Below are 20,536 nucleotides of genomic sequence, written 5' to 3'. Positions count from 1 at the left end.
GTATCTGAAAGCTGAAAAAAGATTGACGTGAAAGGCAGATATCCCTCCCTCTCTTCCCATATGCTTCCCAGTGGGGCCGATAGCACAAACGGCACGTAGGGTCCGCTTGCAGTTCTCTTCTATTGGGGGAGAGGAAATGTCTGGGGGCCACCTGATATAAATAACACACCTGACAGGCTTGTGGAGGTGTGTAACATGTCCAGACAGTCATGCTTGCATGATCATTTATGAAAAACTTGCAAAAGTACTCCAAGTGCTAGGCTTTAACAAACCTATGACGAATTGGGACAGCAGAAAAAGCAAATAGTCAATGAAAAGGGCATGTATCAGGGCCTTGGTGCCCTGGCTGGTGAGAAATACAATCAGTGAGCAATGTGAACAAAGAAAAGGAGAGTGGCCCAGCCTCAAGCCAGAGGGACTATCAAAAAAATAAAATAAAAATGGAAGCGATACTTTTAGATCTTGTTCTCCACTAGGGATGAGTAGGGAGAAACTCATAGGCTCATAGAAATGAAGGGCTAGGAAGGACCTCGAAAGATCATCGAGTCCAACCCTCCTGCTCTGGGCTTGAGAAGGTTCCTCTACTCGAGCCCGTCTTCCTATGATTACAGTCCATTTGGTGTCGATGAACTCCCTCCAGCGACTAGACAGCTGAAAAAGTGGGAGGCCGTCTGCCGGTACAGGAAATATTGAAGCATGGTGCTTCGAAATGAATACAGCTCTTGTTAGTAGTAGTTGCATGCTACGAAACCAGACCTCATGGAGCAGCTGGCAAAGAGTGTCCTGGTCCCTAAGAAAGGCTGACCGACTAAAACGAACAATTATCGTGGTCTCTCTCCCTCCCATCACTGCCACAGGGGATCTATAGCAGGATGCTGCTGAATGGGATTGAACCCTTCGGTGCCCCTCTGCCAAGTGGGTTTTTAAAGCACAAGATCAATAAGGAACACGTCCGCTGAGCGAAGCCGCTACTCAGGAGGCCTTAGGGCAAAATGCTGCCTTGAGCTGTGATTTTTGGTGGTGGTTTCTCAGGAGCGTTGATCTCTGCCCTCTGCTGCTGGCTCTTGGCAATCCTCTGGTACTCTGAGAGTCCAAAACTCGTAGCCAAGGTGACTGGAAAGTCCCAGGAGAATTGCAGCTGTGCTGTTCGATCAGTGACTCAAGCACTAATTAGCTCCCGGCGACCCTGGATGCACAGCAGAGCGATGTCCTGGCTCCCTGTCTGTTTGCTCTCGTTGCAGATTAGGTATTCAGTCGAATGCATCATTCATTCGGTTTCCCGGCGGATGCCTTTCCCACATCTTACCAAATCACTGTCCTTTTGTTCATCAGCGATGCAGTTCTCTTGGACACTGATCTCGACTCGAGGCAGAGCCACCTCGATGGTTGGATGCAAGCAGCATGCCGCGTGGGCCTGGAAGTGGATACGGCCAAAATAAAAATTCACTGCACTTGGAGAATCCAGAGCAGTCTGGGGCGAAAAAAGGCAAATCTGATGCCTTTCAAATAAAGCAACGTTCAGTGTCAAAAAAAATCTTTGCTTTAGCTGCATTTGAAAAAAAAAAAATAGCCAAGCAGAAGTGTATTGTATTCATCCACGTGAAGGCTGCCCAATGCTGCCGGGTGCTATTGCACGTGGATCCCAAACTCGGTTAGTGTCAGTGAAGACGTTGGCTGCTCTCGGTGCTGTTGGATGCGAGTGTGCACGCTCATCACACTCAAGTACAAATGACATGAACTCCTGCAGGAGACCACAGCAGAGCCTTCACTGAGCAATGCAAAGAGGAGCGGTGGGTGGGCACCATCTCCGGCCACCAGCCGGGCTGCGCTCTTCCCTGCTTTACTCTGCGTGTTGCAGACTAGGCGGCAGCGAAGACAGCCCCGTGTAGGGCAGTTCTGGGTGCCCCCTGACTTCCGGTTGCTTTGCCCTGCTGAGAGAAATGATCGACCTGGCATCCAGCTGTGCCCGACGGTGAAGTACTCCAAGCCTCATCTGTCAAGCCAACAGCGCACGGCACTGCTGCTGCTCCTGCTGCTATCCTTTTATATTCAGCCGTGCATCACTTGAGCAACCACGTCAAGCTCAGTGCTTCTTGGCTGATGGATCTCTTTCCCACAGTCCTTTGAAATGGCAGCATTTGTTTCAATGGGCATTACTTGTATAGGGGACTGGTGGTTTGAGCACGAAATTGGAACTCAAAAATTCTGGGTTTTGGTTTGGAAGAGCCTCCCCACCCCCCGGGATGAGACAGTCTTCCTCCCTGGAGATCTTCAAAAAGCATCCGGATGCCCACCTTGCTGGGGTCCTCTGACCCCACCAGTCGTTCCTGCCCATGTGTGGAGGGGCTGGACCCGATGATCTGTAAGGTCCCTAACAGCTCTGAAACTCTTCCCACCGGGGCTGTGGTCTTGCTGTGTGACCTTGGTCACACCACTCGGGGAAGTAGTAACCTGTACCTCCCTCAGAAGATGCTACAAGACAGTGTAATCATGGAAAAGAAGTGTTGGAAGGGACCTCAGAGGGTCACATCTAGTCCAACCCCTGCTCAAAGCAGAACCAGTCCCAACTACAGCATCCCAGCCAAGGCTTGGTCTACCTGGGCCTTAGAAACCACCCAGGATGGAGACTCCACTACTTCTCTAGGTAATGCATTTCAGTGCTTCGCCACCCTCCTAGTGAGAGAGTTTTTTTCCTAATATGCAAGCTAAACTTCCCTTGCCGCAACTTGTAATCCTTGACTGAAAGGAGGTATTGATCACCGAGTCATTATACCTCAATTGAGTGCATATCCTTTGTTTTCAAGGCACATGGCCATCAATATCAGGAAAGCCCAGGTCTGCTGAAATATGGTGTGCCTTTGATTTTTGAGTAAGTAATTCCACTCGTTCCAAAGCTTCATGCTGGGCTTTGTTTGCGGTCTATTAATTCTTCATAGCAAGCATGTCAAGCCCCCCTGCTCCAAGCTTGCTTTTTTTCTACAAGATGAAATAAATGGCAGGAAAAAAGAATAAAAACCTCTATGTTGGGACATTTGGTAGCAAAGGAACACAAAGGATTCAAGAAAGAGTCTCAGATGGGAAAAGGTCATGCTGTATTTGACCCAAAAAGCCCACATCAAACACCGCCGAGACAAAATCTCCCTCTTTCTCAAGAAAGGACAGGGATTTTTTCAAATCACGCTTTGTAGTCTTGTCTCACTGTATAAACAGTGTGAGAAGAAAGAGAAGTCACGTCCCGCCGTCTCGTGAGGCTGCTGACCAGAGCCGAGCACTTTGGGAACGCTGCAAGGAGGAGTTTCGGGGGTCTTAGAGCTGTTCACAAACATTAATGAATGAAAACTCGTTTCCCCGCTGCGAGGTAGAGACATTTTGTTCCTGTTCTACAGACAGGGCAACTTTGGCACAGGAGGCTTTCAGTGACTTATCTGAATTTACTGTGATTCATGAATTTTGACTCCCAGTTCTTCTACTCTACCGTGCAATGGCCGTGATTCAGGGAAATACGTAAGTACATCGTTACGTCCTATTGACTTCCATGGGATCTAAACATGCACTTGAATGGGAATGCCAGATAACGCAGTACTTTTGAACAAGGAGGCTCTCAGGAGTTGGGACCCATCAGGTACAAAAAGAAGTCGACTTACCGTAAGGATGGAGGAGCTGGGCCCTCGCTTTGTGTTTACCTGTTTTGAGAAGGGAGACGTCTGGAGAGAGAAGGGAGAGCTGAAGCTTGAAAAACTCGGATGTTTTAAAGACTCTCTGTTCAAAATCTTCCAGCGAGACGTGTTGTTCAACCAGCTGCCATGCTGGGTCTTCAGGCCAGTGGGTCTCAATGAAGTATTTCGGGTCAGTGAGAAAGAAGAAGTCATTGTGTCTGCCAGAGTGGGAAAAGGATACCAGAGAGTGAGGTTGTTACACAGATTGCCAATTGCTCAACTCATGAGGGGGATACGGTGAAGTGCCAAGTTTATTGATTAAGCACTTAACACACACACACACACACACACACACCATTCACGCCCCGATTTCTGTTCTGCCCTGCTATACATTACCAGTCTTATCGGTGCTTGGATCAATTTAGTGGATCAGCCAAATTGCTCGTGAGCGGGAGCCGGGCTCCTGCCAGTCCACCTCATCAGACAAACCAATGCTCCAGGATGACATGCGGAATGAGACCCAAAACTGATATGTCTCGCCCTATCTTTTATAGCCTTGCCAGTTCCCCCAGCCCTCTGGGCTTTTGCTGGGTTATTGCTCTGTTCTTCCCTGAAGGTCAGTTGCCATTGCTCTCGCACTGTTCTGGGGCGGATTCTTCTTGTTTTGGGCTTTTACCTGTCTGCATTCTTCAGCCGGTCGCCAGCTGATGTTTTCCTTTTCCACAAACACTCTCTCACCCATATAGCATGCAAAAGAGTAAAAGGTTGAGTACTTATGTCAAGCTACAGAACGATACAAAATGGAGTTTCTTAAGGCAATGCGAAACTCAAGAAAACACATAACATTAGAAGCAATAGGCAAAAAGTCTATTTGTATAACAAGGTCACCATGCAACAGGAGAGCCTGAAGCCCTAATTCAGCACTGACGGGAAAGGGAGCGTCTACGTGGCATAAATGAAAGACCTCGGAGGTAGCACAGCAACTTGTGTGCACAATCAGGCCAAACCCATTTTTTCTCTCCAGACCTGCTAGACCCACAACTTCATGGACATGTTAATAGGGTAACAAATATGTGACGGTTCAGTCAAATGTCTCTCTTAGGCACGTCAGTTAATCATACTCCCACAGAATCATACTGGGTAGAGTTACCAGAGACTCAATCTGTCATGATTGAAGTCGGCTCAGCCCCTTGGTGTAGATCAAGAGGGGCAGCAGGGCAATTGTATTGCTAATGGAGACCACTATTTCCTCTTCCCAGCCTGCTTCTGAGCTCCTCTAATATAGGTGCTGAATGCATGGATTTCCTCTTGCTGAAGATCTTAATACCGAGAGACTAAACTGAAAGCCCTTGCACCCGAAAGAAGCCTGTCCAGCTGATCTGGGATGTCTTCCTAGGGCACAACAAACTAAATAATCCTGATTCTTTCAGCTTTTCCTCATCAGTCATGTTTCCAGGCCTTAACTTTTGTTACTTTCTACTAGCCTCTATCTAATCTATCCACCTTTTTCTTCAAGTGCTGGGCCCAAAATTAGACACAGTACTCCCAATGAGGCCTCACAGGTGCCAAAGGAGTGGAAGAACCACTTCCCTTGGTCTTCAGGTGACTCCTGTTGATGCAACCCAGTAGCCTCTTGCCTTTTTTTTGTTTTGCAACAAGGGCACGCTGCTGGCTTATATTCAGCTTCTGGTCCACTGTAACCCCCGGGTCCTTTTCCGAAGTACTGCCGCCAATCTAATCATTCCTCAATCAATATTTGTCTTGAAAGAGCGACTCAGATTTTACGTCCTAATTACCATTTCCCAACCAAGTTGGATGTATTTTCTTTTATCTGTCCTCACAAATCAGTCCTTAATAGCCACTTCACCAGTCAGCGTTCATGCTTTTTCAGCCCTCTCAGTTTCCTTCATACTGAGATGCCTGGAAGAGAGAATGGTGTTTGCAGACACTTAAGACCAGAGCCACCTTGCTTGACCTCTGGCATTACGTGGAGCAGAATATTTCCTAGTGATTCCTGCCTCAGCTCTGTCCCTTGAGCTTGTGGTTTAGTACGGCATCCAGTCACAGTTGAAAGTTGTTTCAAAGATTTAACTACCCTCTTGGTTAAAAATGTTCACCTGATTTCTAGTATGGACTTGTCTGACTTTTTAGTCTTTAGCCATTGGGATTGCTTTGGCCTTCATTTGTTGTGTGAAGGACCCAGTGTGAACCAGACCCACAAAAAGCAGCAATCCTTTGCCTGTTCCGAGTGCCCCGCGAGCGGATGCATCCCCACAAGATGTGCTGCTGCTGCTACTTGTCCCCAGGGAGCACCAGTGTACGCGTGTTGTGGCACGTGGCACGTTGCCCTGGGTGGGGTAGGGGAGGCTGGGGCCAGCATCTGGGCTGCCCCAGCAGCCTTACCTGGCTCCTGGGGGCTGCAGCCATGGCGATCCTGCAGCAGGGAGCCTGGAGCCTGGCTCTGGTTTCAGGTTGTGCGCACTGCTGCCACTTCTAGGTGTGGGGTTTTTTGACACCATGATCTCCCAGCCCCATCCCCCAAACTGCAAATTAGCAGCATGGGGGACACCTGCATGTGTGCCACGTGCAGTGTGCACACTCGTCTGGGTGTGCCCAATGAGCCTACTCTTCCCCCTGTACGCTCTCAAACAACTACCCCAAGCCCCTAAAGTTTTAAGTTGTTCCAAGTAAGATAATTGCCCATTAGTAATTCCACAATGACTTCATTATGCAGCACTAGAGTAAAAAGAAAGTGACAACTTCATAATATAGCTAATGGAGAATTATTAAATTACACAAATAATTTTGCTAGAGTCATTATTTACTTAGTCAGAAATGTGCTGAGAATTTGCAAGTAATTATATCTAGCCCCGCATAATGATAAAGTTGCTTTGGAAATGGAGATTAATTGTGTGAGGAGTGACACGTATTTTTAATTAAAACAAGTGGCAGGGAAAAGGTATCATTTGATTATTCCTTAAAAGCCTCTATTTACAAGGCAGATGACTTCTGTATTTGCATTTTCAATTATAAAACACAACGGTGCCATTCTCTGTTCTGATCTTAACGCTTCAGATTTTCATTCCTCAGGTGCCTCTCAGCTTGCTAAGGGACTTTTTAAGACTCCCACTTCTGGGTTGAAGTAAATCTTATTGAAATCAATGTTCAGGCTTTTTTTGAGTGCAAGGGCTTTCAATTTAGTCCCTCGGTATTTAGATCCTCAGCAAGAGGAAATCCATGCATTCAGCAACTATATTAGAGGAACTCAAAGCAGACTGGGAAGAGGAAATAGCAGTCTCCATTAGCAACACAATTGCCCTGCTGCCCCTCTTGATCTACACCGAGGGGCTGAGCCAACTCCAATGCAAGTCGATAGAAACATTGCCGCTGACTTGAACTCTGAAGCAGAGGCGTAACAGGGCAGTTGGGCACCCAGGGCAGCAGCAACCCATGGAAGCAGCACTGACCTCCAGCTGCTGCCTTGCTGCTGGGGCAACTGTTATTTTTCTGCCCTCCTCTTCCCAAGTGACTGGATCTCCTGTCCTGAAGCTGCTAGACTGAAGGACTCTACTATAGTCCTCTTTGCATAGTTAGAGGAAAAAAGGGTACATGCATCAGAGAGGCAGCTGCATGGCCAGGGTGAGGCAGGAATAGCTCCTATGGGTCCGATGGCACAGGTTACAATAGCATGTGCCAAGGTGATGGGTGTGCAGGGAGGTATTTAATCCATAAAGGTCTCTCTGAATTGCTCTAAACTGGGGCTGGCAACCTATGGCCTGCAAAGTGAATGTATCTGGCATGTAAAGCAGGCCTTGTTTATTAAGCTTTGTGCAAGAATGTACCACTTAGGGGTCGATTATCTAAAAAATGGCACCTCTGCCTTGCCTTAGGACTGAGCCGGCATCCCTGTCCTGCTCTTAGTGGAAGGGTGCTGCTGACCCTTGCTCTGGGCCATAGGATCTCAACATGGAGGTCCTAACAACCTCCATGGGCATGAAATCATGTTTTAGGGACTCAGTGGTGACAAATGACAGAACAAGGAGCAATGGCCTCAAGTTGCAGGAAGGGAAGTTGAGGTTGGATATCAAGAAAAAATTCTCACTAGGAAGGTAGTAAAGCACTGGAACAAGTTACCCAGAGAGGTGGTGCAGTCTCCATCCTTGGAGGTGTTTAAGACCCAGGTAGACAAAGCCTTGGCTGGGATGATGTAGATGGGGCTGGTCCTGCTTGGAGCAGCGGGTTGGACTAGATGTGACCTCCTGAGATCCCTTCCCACCCTCATTTTCTAGGATTTGATGATTCATAGGGCCAGATTTTATTGCACCTATTATTTGTCCAGGTGGAGTTAGGCTTCTTCTGTAATCTGTCCCATCCTGCTGACCGCTCCCCCCTCCACTCAAAATTGCTCCTGCTTTTTTGGAACATGCCATCTTCTTAGCCTTAAGGCTAAGTCATAAAAGGCAGTGAGGAAGAGGAGGAGACCTATCCACCTCTTGTGTTAACTGGTTTTCAAGGACTTCCAAGGGGCCTAGTAGAGGAGGGTCTGATACCTGTCATAACTTCTTGATGGCTGGAGGGGAAGATGGTCTTGAATGGTTTTTTTTTTTTTCTCCATGGTATTAGGTGGGGGTGGTTGCACACACTAGCAGAGAGCTGCTGGTGTAAGCACATCAGCACTCGGTGTGTTTCCATCGGAGTTGAGCTGGGGTCTCACCTGGGAATGAACCGTCTCTTCTCCACATCCACGATGCCCGCGCCCCAGCAGGTGTCCAGCAGGTGCCACTGCCCTTCCAGCTGCACAGCGTTCCACATGTGGCTGGATTTCTTCTGCAGGCAGCTCAGGCCTTGTCGGTATCCAGTGCCTCTCCCATAACCTGGCACTCCAACACAGCTCAAACCTACTTCCCTGGAAGAATACGGTTGGTATGACATGTAACCACAGGTTAGGTTGGCCACTGGTCAAATGCGAGCGTCATACACCGCTGGCCACTCAAGTGAATTGATAGGCTGTGGTTGCCTTAACTCTTTTCCTGGCTATTTTGCAGTCCACAAAGGGAATTTACACTCATATGGTTGTTGTTAAGCTCATTGTTCCTGCGTTACTATTTGTTTAAGGGGTTTGTGGTGTTTGTAAATGTTAGTACTGTCCTTAAATTGTCATTCATTCAGACCGAATGATTCATTTTGGATTAAAAGGATGAAAAATACATAGAAGAGCCAAAGAAAAGGCTGCAAAAGTGAGAGAGAGAGAGAGCATGCATGTGCTTACATATATCCTTTTGGACAGCCTGCGTGGAAACAATCATGGACTGCATTGTTTCTAGCTGGGACAGACACTCACGGAGAGTCAACATGAGGTTAGGTCAAGCGGTTTGTACCTGCACATTTCCTGGCATAAATAGGCATAACCAGAGCAGACACCTCTTCTGGTTTTCAGGACTTGTTCAGGCGTGTGGATCTTCTGAGACAGCCCTAGGAAGCCATCCACATCATACTCTACGGGGAGGAAATGTAACCAGCCCCATTAGCCAGAGGTCTTGTCTAGCCCTCTCATGAAAGGAAGCTGGTGATCCCTTTAAAAGAGTCCCTCCGTGGGGGGAAGTGGCTGTTGCTTGGGTTATTCCAGCAATGGATGGCCACAGGTGCATCATACTGCATATATGTATCAACACATAGTGAGTCCACTAGGAAGGTAATGCATTAGACTGCCCTGGATTCAAACCCTTAAATTAATAATGATCACCATGAGGTAACACCTGGGATAATATCTTTTGTACATTAGCACAGAATTAGCACTAGTACAGTGGTGTTCAGTCACTCTGGCTCTGCAGACCAGGTGTGCGGTGCATGGTCAGCACATGAGGTCAATCCACTGCTCTGATGCACTGCACCAGCCTAGCTCCATGCACCATCTGTCTGGGGAGTGACCCCAGATGCTGGATCCAGCCTTGGAAGGACCTGGCACACTAGAAACAGCTATAGCCTGACCCCACGCATTGCACCAACCCCAAGCCACACTGTGGGGTTGCGTCATCCAGCCCATGGGGGTCCAGAAATTTGGCATTGGGGAGCAATGGCAGCCTTAATTCCTGCATCTCTCAACCATGGCAAGTAGCACTGCTAACTCTACCCTGCCACCAATACTTCTGGACTTGTGGAGAGCCCCATGAGCTGGATGCCAAAGCTCGATGGGTCAAATCCAGCCCAGGGATGGTAAGTTGAGCACCACTGGCCTAGCACACCCCAAGCAGCAGCTCATGGCCACAGGGGATCCAAAGGATAAACTGAGGTTGGCAAGAAGAACGAGGTATGATGGATGGAGCTCGCAGAGTGTTACTTGCTCACTCCTGTGGCTCATGGGGTAGTGAGCATTGGGGTGTTTTGGCCTTATGTGAGTTCAGGCAAATAATGAAAGGCTACTGTCATTCCAAGAATGTCCCAACCCACATGTTTCCAAACCCATGGGTGTCCATTCCTAATTTTGGCCAGATTGGAAGTATTGATTGTCATGAGCGATGGTCTCAGGAGCTGCAAGAACCAGTGTGAACGGTGGCTCTGGCTCTGAGGAGCTGGCGAAGGTGTTTCAGTAGCACGGGGTGGATGGTTCAGTCTCCATACGGACCGCTGGTTCCCAAATGTTGGAGCCCACTGAACTACTCCAGCTTCTAAATGCTTTCTACATTGCCAGTGGTTTTTGACTCCACTCCTTGTATTAAGAGTGAGAGAGAGAGTCCGAATCTGCAACAGGCCCAGAGAAAGGGGTTCCCTGTAGCTGCTCTGGCCCCACTGCAAACCAGGTGTTGAATTGTTACTCAGCCCCAGTCCTCCACTCCTGACCCGTGGGAGCAGACATGGGCTTCTCTCTTTTCTGGGAGCAGCTCAGACCTCTCCTTGCAGCCAGCAAATCTTACAGCGGGAGGGGGCCAAGAAGCGTAGCTGTGGTTCCTCTATCTCCTTGCCCTTCTCCTGCCACCTCGTCCACGGCGTCATGGACGTAGCCCTACCACTCTCTTGCCATGGCTAGAGTTGCAATCTTCTCTGAGGGGAGGCATAAAGGCTGCTGCAGCACAGTCCTACACTATGTATTGTCTATCTCCTCCTCTCTTACACACCCACAAACAAACCCCAAGTATTTGCAAAAGAGAGAAAGCCAAGAAGGCTGCCTATTGCAGCAAAGGGGGATTCGGACATTTATCTGAACCCCTAGTGCAACTCTGATGGCCTGGCTACTCCTCATCCTTCTTAGGTTTCTGTTTCCTTGGGCGGTGTGGCCTATGGAAGCCAAAGGCACCATTTCAGCATCAGCAAATGGAAAGCCATTGTGTACATGACTTTTTCCAAAGGGGGTCTTCATGGAAGACCAAACCATGGTGCTCATCCCTCTCCTTGATCTGTACATGAATTGTCCAGCCTTGTTTGCCCTTTCACAATGAGGACTGGTTTATGGAGAAACCGATTAACACCTGCGGGTCCATTCCCTCTCTTTCATGTTCAGTTATTCAGTATAAACCTCCCTCTGCTTCTCGACAGGCTTTCATGAAACTGTCACCAATGTGGTTTGCTGTAGCCTTGTCTCACTGACCGTGGTGGCCCTGAAATAAGGAAATGATTGACCCCGAAGAACTGAGGAGGGTCTGGAATCACCAGAGTAACTGAGACCCTCATGATCTTTAATGTGCTCCTGGCTTATATCGGTGAGGAAGGGCAATTCTTTTATCCCCCATGTCACATAAGGGAAATTGCAGCCCAGACAGACAGAGAGGTTCGAATCCACCTGTTGGGTAGCTAAATGTATTTAGGTGCCTACGCACCATCCTATTGCACCCTGTTCAACTCCTTGATAACCCATGAATGCATCTACTTTTGTAACGCAACATCATCTGACCCCTCAAATTGATCACAGAGGGGAAAAGATCCCACCAGTTTTTGCATTAACTGTTCATCAGGGACTTGAACAAGGTGTAAGAGCATCACACTTGTGTACCTAAGTCCCTGTATACACCTAGTAGGTGGGACAGAATCGGGACCTAAGTAAACAAATGTCATACACGAGGACTGCTGTTGAGCATGGACCCAAGCCCACGTCTCCCATGTCTTCCATGAGTGTTTTAATCCCCAAATCTCCCCCTTCTTCCTCAGTTGAACTTCAAATCAAACTGTGGGCCAAACTGAAATGGAAAATGTACTTACCAATGTTGTGACACAACCACATCCAGATCGCTCTCACCATCTCCAGTTTGCTCTGGGCCTCCTCCGTAATGAGCCGAACGATGGTCTGGACCGATGACAAACCCTGCCTTGACTTTATCTGGGGTAGACCAGATTTTATGTGGTTACCTCAAGTGTGTGTGTCACCAAACCCACAATGCATTAAGGGCTGTGGAATGACTGATTTTTCCCAGTTTGGTGGCCTACTTGAAAAATGTAATGGAAATTCATTTTGGGTTGAACCAAAACTGAAATTTTTCAGTATATTTTTCAAACAATGACAACAACAATAATAGTATCTATGACTATAATAAAAATACTGCAATAATAATAACAGTAACAACAACAATGATAACAGTAAGTGTTTTTCTGGTTGAATAAAAAGTTTTGTCTTTAGCATTTCTTATAAAACAAGGGACTAGATTCACAAATCAGAAAAAGATGCTGTGATGGTATCCCCTCCCTCCCCCCACCTCCCTCTTTATAGCCAGGTACTTAACCCTGACACTGAAATGGGCCCAAGGCCCCTCTCCATGATTCAGTCCTGAGGGGGGTTACATCCAAGGGCAATCACTTGGCGAGAGGGTATTATAGGCTGGGTCAAGCACTTCTCTTGAGTTTTTTCCATTCTGTAGATCTACTAAAATATTCACTGGGTCAGAGAGTGGGAGAGCCACTCTTCAGGCTGCGTGTCAGGACATTTGCCTTGGGGCTGGGACATCTCAAATCCAGCCACCTCTTCTATTAATACTTAGGTATCATAATAAAAATAGACCAGACATAGCCCGGGGTTGGAGACTGTAGGCCAGAACCCAGCTCCAAATTGGGCAAAAAGTGTGGTGGTACCTGGGCTTCCAACTGAGTGTCCTGAACATGGGGCTACAGGGTGACAGGTCAGAAGCGTCATCACCTCTTTAGTTTTGTGACTAGCATCCAAGTCCAGGCATGTTTTGGGTTTTTTTAAAAATTTGCCTGGTATCAAATTTATGCTCAAGTCAATGTCAGTCACCATATTTACTGCACAGTACGGGCATACGCATGTAGATGCATGCCCTTGCTGCACAGTAGTTTCAATTACTGAGCAGTAAATGTGCACATGTAGATGCATCCACTGCTTCCCAAGTGTCTTAAGACCTGTTTCAGCTTTAACTATGACAATTAAGAGATGCCCAGTAGATGTCTGGTCAAAAGAAGGGAACCAGCAGCTCAGCTGATATATGGGAAGAGGGAGGGGGGATGTTCTTGATCCCATGGCAGACCTGTGACACTGTGGCTGAGATCACGCCCAGTGGGGATTCGTGCCGACAGAACGCACCCACCGGCCCCATGCATGGCCACGGTGGGAGTGCTTTGCCTTCCTGTTGCTGGTATTTGCGAGCCGTAGGGGAAGTGAAGAGGTAGGCACCAGCTTTCACTGTTGTTGGTACTTTGCAAATGCGGTGATTTGTTTTCACAGATCCCAGCTCCCAGGAATGCATTTTATGTTGGGTTTTTGGGGGGTTTTTTTGCTACTCTTCATCTTCGCATCCTCTCCAATTCCTTCTTGATCATATTAAATAGTCTCCACAGTCCTAATGTGAAGCTTGCAGGGCAATAAAATTAATTGCATCCGAATCCCAAGAGATGTTAGCCGCAGGCTAGGTGTGAATTACAGATTTCTACAAAACAGGAGGAGCAATTATTTCAGCGCTGAATAAATAATTAAGCTTTTGCCCTCTTTCTACATAGTGTTTGTTATAGAGTTAATGAAAGCTCATTAATTAAAATGTTGGACCTTTGGCTGGTTACGATTCACCTGGGGGCAACCTGATGCTGGTTGATGTTGGTAACATGAAGAAATAAGAACTTGTTTTGTGCCCGTTCCTGGGTCACTTGAACAGTCAGAGTTTGTATCATCACAGCCAACTTTTAGCTATTGTAAAGGCTCGTTCTCCGGGCCCATGGGATGAGTCGTAGACAAGCAGGCTGGCAAGGCCCTCAGGAGCTCATCTAGTCTAAGCCCCTGCTCAAGGCAGGAACAGCCCTGCGTTCGCCATCGCAGTTAAGTGTTTGTCTAACCTGCACTTAGAGACTTCCAGTCGTGCAGACTCCACAACCTTCCTAGTTAATCTGTCCAGTGCTCAGAGCTATGCTCAGAGTTGGGAAGTTCTCCTTAAAGTCCAACCTACATTCCCCTTGTTGCAAGTGAAGATAGTTACTCCTTGTCCTGTCCCTTGCAGGCCGAGAGAACAATCTGTCACTAGCCTCTGCACAACCACCTTTCAAATATTTGAAGACTGTCATCAAATCCCCTCCCAATCTTCTCTTCCCCAGACCTAATAATCCAGTTTTTCCCAATCTTTCCTCACAAGTCACATTTCCCAGGTCTCAAATTATTTTTGTGTCTTTCTGTTGGACTCCTTTCCAGTTTGACAACATCTTCCTTGAAATGCGGTGCCCAAAAACCGGAAAAGCCAATTTAAATAGTGTTGGTCATTTGTTTGTTTGCTGGCTGGCCTGGAAGGAAGATATCATAGAGTATCTCATGGCTGAGAAGAGGCAAGATTCAGCTATGGGAGTGTAAAGGAAATCATTTATCGAGGCCAGTGAACCCATAGGCACTCTGTGGGGTCTCTATGCCTCTGTTTTTTTAATTTCTCTGAATAGGAAAAACACTGGCTCTCCACCTCCCCAAATGACTAAATATAGCCATCACATAAAGTCTCTGTGGCTAGGAACAGATGCCATATTTATCCCTGGATAAGTTGTTCCTGTTTTTGACCTGGAACAAACATATCCTGGGATTGGTGTTTGCATGCATCGCCTTCTGATTGGGGTTGAGTGAGCAGCTGACTGCATGACTGCTTTTGTGCCGTTGATTCAAGGATGCGGTCCTGTCATAACTGTTCAGATGTACTTTGCAATGTCCTTGGATAAACTATTAGCACTTCTTACCAGTAATTTTTTTTTTTTAGGATTTATCCCAGGACAATGGACATGGGCATCTGTGTATGACTGCACGTTGTCCCAGGAGAAACTGGTTCATCTTGGGATAAGCGCGACATCTGTTTTCAGCTTTTGTATCCTAGCTTGGTTTAAGCAGTTATGGGTGAACTGGGAAATACAGGAAGTCTGAGTACAAGTGTTTGAGCTCTCTTTGGCTCAGGGCCAAGGTTTTCAGCTGTGACTAATATTTATCAATGCCCAACTCGAGACCTTTTTAAAAGGGCCTTATTTTCAAAGGAGAGGTACTCGTAGCTTTCTGGAAAATAAGTAAGCCCTTTAAGATGTCTCAGGTGGGACATGCAAAACCACAAACCGTCTTGCGAAAGCTTGATTCTGCAGCTGTCTCTTATTTTTCCAGGGGTGAAAACTCGATTCACACCAAACCAGCAACTTTCTACTGGGATTTTTTTGCCTATAGGTACAAGGTGAAAAGGATGCTTATTTTTCATCAAAGCACGAAAAACCTGAGATGTGTGTGCCTCACTGAGAGTATCTGGGAAGGCTGTACCTTTAGTACCTACCTGCTCGCTCGCACGTAAAACATGGGCATCTATGTGGCTGAAAACCTTTGGGTCTGGATAGAGGTCTTTCCTTGTCTTTTTCTGGGCTGTTTCTGTTGCATCAGACTGCACCTGCTTCTCTCCCTTTACGCCATCCAGCACTGCTTCAGAAACCGATAACTGGGAGTGACTCTTAACCTGCCCATGAGTTTTCTCCGGTGCTTTTTGGAATACCGGTGTCCTTGGGGTTGCCTTACTGCTGTCATCAGCTTTGTTTGCCCAAAAGAGAAAGATGTCCTTGGTGGGGGAGCCCTTTGGGGCATCTTTTATGCTATGTGTAGATACAGTGTCCTTCAGCATGGCCTTCCCATTCCTTCTGCTGTCTTTGGCAACCCTTTGGTGGGGCTTCTCCAAGAGCTTGCAGTTAACCTCTTCATAGGTGCATCCCGGAGGTGTGTTTCCATTGTGGAAATCTGATGCTTGACTCTCCTTCCTGGTTGGTGAGCTGCTGTTTTCATGGGATAGTGTCAGCTTTTCACTGTGGTTCCTGCACTCAGCCCATCTTGCTGCGCCTTCGGTAGGGTGGTTTCCAGGCTGGTTGGTGCATCCTGAAGAAGAGCAAGTGGTGGATAGTTGCCTGTTCCTATTGGCACCCAGGGGTCCAGGTGACTTGTTGCTGTCAGGATCTGCCTTCATTGGTACAAATGGAAGTTGGAGGAAACCAGAGAGACCTGTGATGGAAACCAAATGGTTCTTGAAATGAAGTATGTACTCTGCACTAGTTACCTCCCTGGACACATCTACATGTGCTATTAATCTGAAGTAGGCTTACTTCACAGTAAGCCTGCTGGGGCAGCATGTCTACATGTGCTCCCTCTTGGCAGCAGATTTGCTCCCAATGAGCACATCTACACATGCATTTACTGCACAGAAGCTTACTGTGCAGTAAGCAGTTTTTACTACATGTAACACACATGCAGCCGTTAAAGCACAGTAATGCGTTGTGTACGCTGACTTGGGAATAAAGTTAGTCTCAAGTCAGTCCACACACAGTGTTACTGGGCAGTAAGGCATCTACATGTGCATTACTGCACAGTAACTAATCAGGCATAAATTTGATACCTGCATGATGCACGTATCAAATTTACATCCAAGTGAGCATAAGTCACCATTGTTACTGTGCAGTATAGGTGTGCAGGTGTAGATGTGTGCCAGTACTGCGCGGTAATTTTTGGTTACTGTGCAATAAATGTGCACGTGTAGATGAGCCTAATGGGAGCAATCAAGAGAGGAGTGTTCCCACCCTGCTCTGCCCCCATGCAGGAGCCATCAGGAGGGATCCTGATGTACACAGGGTGGGAGAGCTGCGCTGAAGACCTCTCCCATCCTGTGTGCATGGGGACAAAGCCCTGTTCCCAGTGGAGCTTCCCTGCATAGCCTGGAGCTGGTTGTCATCCGTCCTGTTCTCAGGCAGGTCCCAGCCAGCCCTGGGCTGGGCAGGGAACTCTCCTGGTACAGGGAACTCCTGGCCCCGACTGCCTTATTGGAGTGGGGGCTGGGATCTTGCTCCATGCACCTGGCAGCTGCCTGTTGTGCAGAAAAGCTCTGAGCATGGAGCCCAGCCAGGGCAATGTCCCCCTGCCCTGGTAGCAGGCAGCTCTTGGCCCCAGCTCAGATTGCAGAGCCAGGGCTGGGAGCTGCCTGCTGCTGGGGCGGGGGGACATTGTCCCAGCCTGGGTTCCTCAGTGGAAGGCCACCCTGGCAGCACACAGGTCCCAGGGGAGGGGATTGTCCTCCTACCCCCCGCTGCCTGGGCTGACCGGGAGCAAATTTGCTCCTGCTCAGCCACCTACACACGAGCTACTGAGCAGTCACTACCTACATTTGCAGATAGCAAATTAACCCAGCAGTTGACTAATTGACCGCACGGTAAGTATCCGCACATGTAGACAGTGATGCTTTACTGTGCAATCAATTAGCCAACTGCGCGATAAAGCATCTTGTGTAGACGCGCCCACTGTGATGTAACTAGGGTGAATCAGGACTTGATGGAAGGGAGCTTCAACTCATGACACTGGAGGTTCCCATTGCTACCGTGAAGGAGAGAAAAGGAAGGTGAAGATGGTCTGAGATTACCCAGTGAGGTCATATTACATGCAAAAGAGTGTCTTCCTTTCTTCAGGCAGAAGGTTTTTTTTTTTTAAGACGAGGCAATTAAAAACAAGGGAGATTCGACTGGGAAGGAGGTGCTGAAAGAAGATTGATTGAGGTATTGGAGATATTGCAGATTATTGGATCTTGTGATTCCAATAGAGAGCTTGGATTTATTTCTGGCCCTGCTATGTGCTCTCTGTGGGGGGAGGGGAAATGCCCCTGTGCCTCATTTTCCCTGTACGTGTATTTTTTCTACCCCAGAGGGAGGCGTTAAGCAAAGCCTGTGGCCACGTAATTAGCATCTGGGTGTCCGAGACAGATATTTTGGCATGCAGGTATGCAAACAGAGGGCTGATAGAGGCGTATTTGTTGAACTTCTCAGTTTCTGCAGAAGAGCGTGGCATCTTGCTTGGCCCTGCTCTGCCTGCATGGGGTTGATTGGTTTCCTGTCACTGCTAAAGCCTGTTTGGAAGGAAGAGGTGGGGAAGGGACGGTGGAACGACAGGCCTGGGCTGGGACCAGTGTGGTAGATGGCTTTTCCCATAGGAGCACTCCCAGAACCAGCTCTGGATCACATTAATGCCAAATCTGCATCGTCAAAGGGACTGTGCCGGGGAGAGATGCAGGGAAACAGGCAATGTGTGTTCTGTGCACTACACACCTGAGTGAAGATCGGGTCCATTTGATCAGCTCTAGGTACGTGCCAATAAGCCTGCTCCCTCGGGCACGCTTTTTGGTACATGGTCAATACTTCGCTAAGTCTATGCTACTTTGATTTGGCTGTTGCATGTACAGCAAGGACCCTTCATGCTTACCTCCCACTGTGGTCCTGTGAATGGTATAGAAGTGGCCTATGCCTCCCCAGCATGACCGGAGGAAACAGCAAAGCATTTGCTTCCATTGCTCTGGTTTTTGTTGCTAATCCTTGCAATAACGAAATGACTATTTGTGCAATGCAAATAGCCTGTCCTGCTGTGAACCACTCACAGTGCAGCCCAGAAATGCCACTCATGGTATTCATCTAGCTTCTCCCAGGCAGAGACAGGTTGGATTTTCAGCATCTAGCCTGTAATTCTTGCCTGACTCTTCCAGTAAAGCAAAGCACCCACTACGTCTGTGTTACCCAGCCACCCCCTTTCAGCTGAGGACTCGCTTTTCCTGCCTTCCCAGTTGGCTCCACTCCTGGGCGATGGAGAGGAATGACCATCTCAGCAATCTACGGAAAGGAGGTTTTCCATAGGAGATAGTTTATGTAAGCAACTGCTGAGCTGGCCACGGCAAGGTTTCCTGTTGGCTCAGCTGGATGGATCTCGGCTGCTTGAATGCATATAGGTTACTCGCAAGCTGTATTCCACAGCCATTCTGAAGATGCCATTAATGCATTAAACTTGCACTATAATAACAGCAGCTCTGTGCTATAACTCTGGAGAAATCTGTTGCGTCAAAGCTCGGCAAGCCTAGGAGTTTTTTCCATCCAGCCAACAGAGCTGAATGTAAGACGATTTGAATCCAGAGGGCACCTAAACTGCATCTTGGACCCTTTTTATTGTTTTTTAGACCTCTGAGTTTACTTTTAAACCACTTCTGAAGCTGGCTGCAAACCAGCTCCCAAATGTGAGTGGGAGGGGTTTTCATGCCTGGCTGTTCGCATGTGCAAATGCAATTGGTGTGTGAATGCAGGTAGCTACGTGCATGCAATCCATAGGCATAGACACCCTTTGGCATGTGCCATCGTGGGTTTAATTTGCAGTGTTATGAGCAGGCACTGAAAGGTCACTTCTGAAACCTTCATGCCATCCACCCCTCTCCTGTGCCATAGAAAACTTCTTACCAAGAAGGAAGAAAAAAATCAACACCCCTCCGGCCATCAGACAACTTGGAGGCAAACAGATTGCTTGAACTTTTATTTGAGCCTAATTTATATAAAATGAACTTTTCCACCCAGGGGAACCTATTACATCTTTTTATTCTCCTGTGCAATATGAAGTTTCATTTCCACCTGGGAGAAATGTTGCCACCTGTGCATTCTCCTTTGCCTGAGGAAGGGCGAGTGAGCCCAAAAGCTTGCAAATAAAGAATGTTTTTGTGCAGCTATTTAGTTGGTCTAATAAAAGACATCGCCTCTGCCAAGAGTTCTGCATAGGGTTGGACTCGATGATCTAATAGGTCCCTCCAACCCTCAAATCTATGAAATCTATAATTTTTACTTCTGAAACCTTGGGATTTTTCAGCTGACATGTGCAGTGCCCAATAGCCAGGTGCCAGCTCAGAACTGAACTCCCAGCAGGATGATCAAAATAAGCCTTTCTGTAGGGTTTCGTATCCCTGGGAGGTACAGGAGAGGGTGCATCTAGTGCATGCAAGAGGGGACCAGATAGCAGGATGCTGGATACTAAAACCAGCTCTGAGCCCCAGCAGCTGTGTAATCCTCAGCAAATTGCTTCACTTTTCTGGGACTCTGTTTCCCCACCTGCCTATGTCTTGTCTCGTTAGACTGTCAGCTCCTCAGGAGAGTTGCAGGAATACTAAATTTCCAGTATGGTGATAAGAAAAGGAGGAGAAAAGGACCCTTAGGTGCAATGTGACCCATGCATCGCTTCCCCACCTCCCCGCCTGGGGCTAGAATAGCACTGGGATGAATAAGTGCTCTCTCTCAAGCATCACCTTGCCTTGAGTGTTGCTAATGAGAGGCCGTTGCTACTGGGAGATGCATTTCCAAGGGGTGGAGCTGCTCTGTTGCTGTTTGAATTTGAACAGCAACCCAGGCAAGCCTCTGGCCCCTTATGAGGGATGGAAAGCCAGCTGCATTATCTTTTGGTTCAGCTCCAAAACTCACACCGGCAGGTCTTTCCCATCTCATGCTGCCAAGGGCAGTGATCCCTGCTTTCAGGTTTAGGAATCAGACAGCTGAAACGACTTTGTAATTCATCCTGGGACTTTTAGCATGGCTTGCAGACGAGGTGGCATCTACCAAAGACTGCCGTCCTCATCCACAGGGGATCATAGCAAAGTAGGGCTGGAAGGGGCCTCATG

General features: G+C 47.8%; 1 protein-coding gene across 1 annotated transcript in view; it reads right to left on the bottom strand.

Annotated features, from left to right (window-relative positions):
• Window positions 1-1,626: 1,626 nt before the first annotated feature.
• LOC149869835 (kyphoscoliosis peptidase-like) overlaps window positions 1,627-20,536 on the bottom strand; it is a 92,402-nt gene continuing 73,492 nt past the window's right edge. Inside the window, exons 2-6 of the mRNA XM_090034481.1 lie at window positions 11,847-11,964; window positions 9,035-9,152; window positions 8,371-8,562; window positions 3,645-3,874; window positions 1,627-1,859 (exon numbers count right to left, since the gene is read on the bottom strand). Coding sequence (XP_089890607.1) covers window positions 1,627-1,859; window positions 3,645-3,874; window positions 8,371-8,562; window positions 9,035-9,152; window positions 11,847-11,964 — 891 coding nt within the window. The remainder of the gene's footprint in view (window positions 1,860-3,644; window positions 3,875-8,370; window positions 8,563-9,034; window positions 9,153-11,846; window positions 11,965-20,536) is intronic.

The sequence above is a fragment of the Crocodylus siamensis genome, chromosome 2 (assembly GCF_052110815.1).
Source record: "Crocodylus siamensis isolate JL-2025a chromosome 2, ASM5211081v1, whole genome shotgun sequence".
NCBI classification, from domain to species: Eukaryota; Metazoa; Chordata; order Crocodylia; family Crocodylidae; genus Crocodylus; species Crocodylus siamensis.
Note: the sequence above shows the minus strand (reverse complement) of the source record. Positions and strands in the feature narration are given on the sequence as shown.